Raw genomic sequence first — 1,210 nt, forward strand, 5'->3', positions numbered from 1 at the left:
TGAGGGAGAGGGAGGGGGTGAGGGAGGGGTGGGGTGACACACTGGCACACTCACACACTGACTGACACACTGACACACTGACTGACACACTTCCACACTTTCACACTGACACACTGACTGACACACTTCCACACTGACGCACTGACACACTGACTGACACACTTCCACACGTTTACACTGACACATTGACACACTGACACACTGACTGACACTGATACACGGATACACTGACACACTGACAGACACACAGACACACTGACACACAGACACACTGACTGCTACACTGCCACACTGCCACACTGACTGACACACCGACTGACACACTGACACACTTCCACACTGACACACTGACACACTTCCACACTGACACATTGACACACCTCCACACTGGACTATCTCACCAGTAAACCCCCCAGGACAGTGCTTCTGACTGAAGTGTCTTTAGGCCATTCCCAAAGGGGGGCTATTAACATGTTCTTATGCACGGTAGAATTGTAAATGGGCTGATTTATCAATGTCATGCTCATACTGAGCCGGAACAACATAGGGGGAACTGCTGCTTTTTCTTTCCTCATCCTTACTATCGTCATTTTCCTCCACTTCTTTTGTATGTTAGTCACTCTCTTGTGACCCGCTATTTCCAGGGTGCCTTGATAGTCGAAGCAGACTTTGTGCTGTTGAGGCTAGAGGGGTGAACAAAGAAAGCCTGATTCCCCGTTTGGACTTCCCTGTTGACATCTACCCTTTGACGCTCCTATGATCTTATTGTATTGCGAGCGCCGTAAAACCTGTACAAAATCTACCAACGGTCTCACCAGTTGAGCTTGGGGCTGTAGACCACTAGGACGCCGGAGGCGGGGTAGGCCAGTAGGCCGCTCACACAGCCGAAGGCCAGGCTGCTCAGGTTCACGCACGAGATCCCCAGGGCCAGGTCAAGGTTCATGTCGACGTGTGCGCCAATGGGCGGGGAGCTGTGGGTGGGCGGCAGGCTGTAGTAGCGCCCCCTGGCCGTGTGGCGGTGCCAGGGGGAGCCAGTGGTGGATGTGACAAGGAGGCCAGTACAGTGACGTCATTCACACACGTCACGGACAACTGTGGACCACAGACACAACACGTCACACGGACAACTGTGGACCACAGACACAACACGTCACACGGACAACTGTGGGCCACAGACACAACATGTGACACGGACAACTGTGGGCCACAG

General features: G+C 53.3%; 1 protein-coding gene across 1 annotated transcript in view; it reads right to left on the minus strand.

Moving 5' to 3' along the window:
• Positions 1–815: 815 nt before the first annotated feature.
• Positions 816–1,210, minus strand: part of LOC101858738 (mitogen-activated protein kinase-binding protein 1) — a gene marked incomplete at its 3' end in the record, with an annotated part of 2,385 nt that continues 1,990 nt past the window's right edge. The window contains 1 exon segment of the mRNA XM_013088130.2: positions 816–971. Coding sequence (XP_012943584.1) covers positions 816–943 — 128 coding nt within the window.

This window comes from Aplysia californica, unplaced genomic scaffold, assembly GCF_000002075.1.
Source record: "Aplysia californica isolate F4 #8 unplaced genomic scaffold, AplCal3.0 scaffold00690, whole genome shotgun sequence".
NCBI lineage: Eukaryota > Metazoa > Mollusca > Gastropoda > Aplysiida > Aplysiidae > Aplysia > Aplysia californica.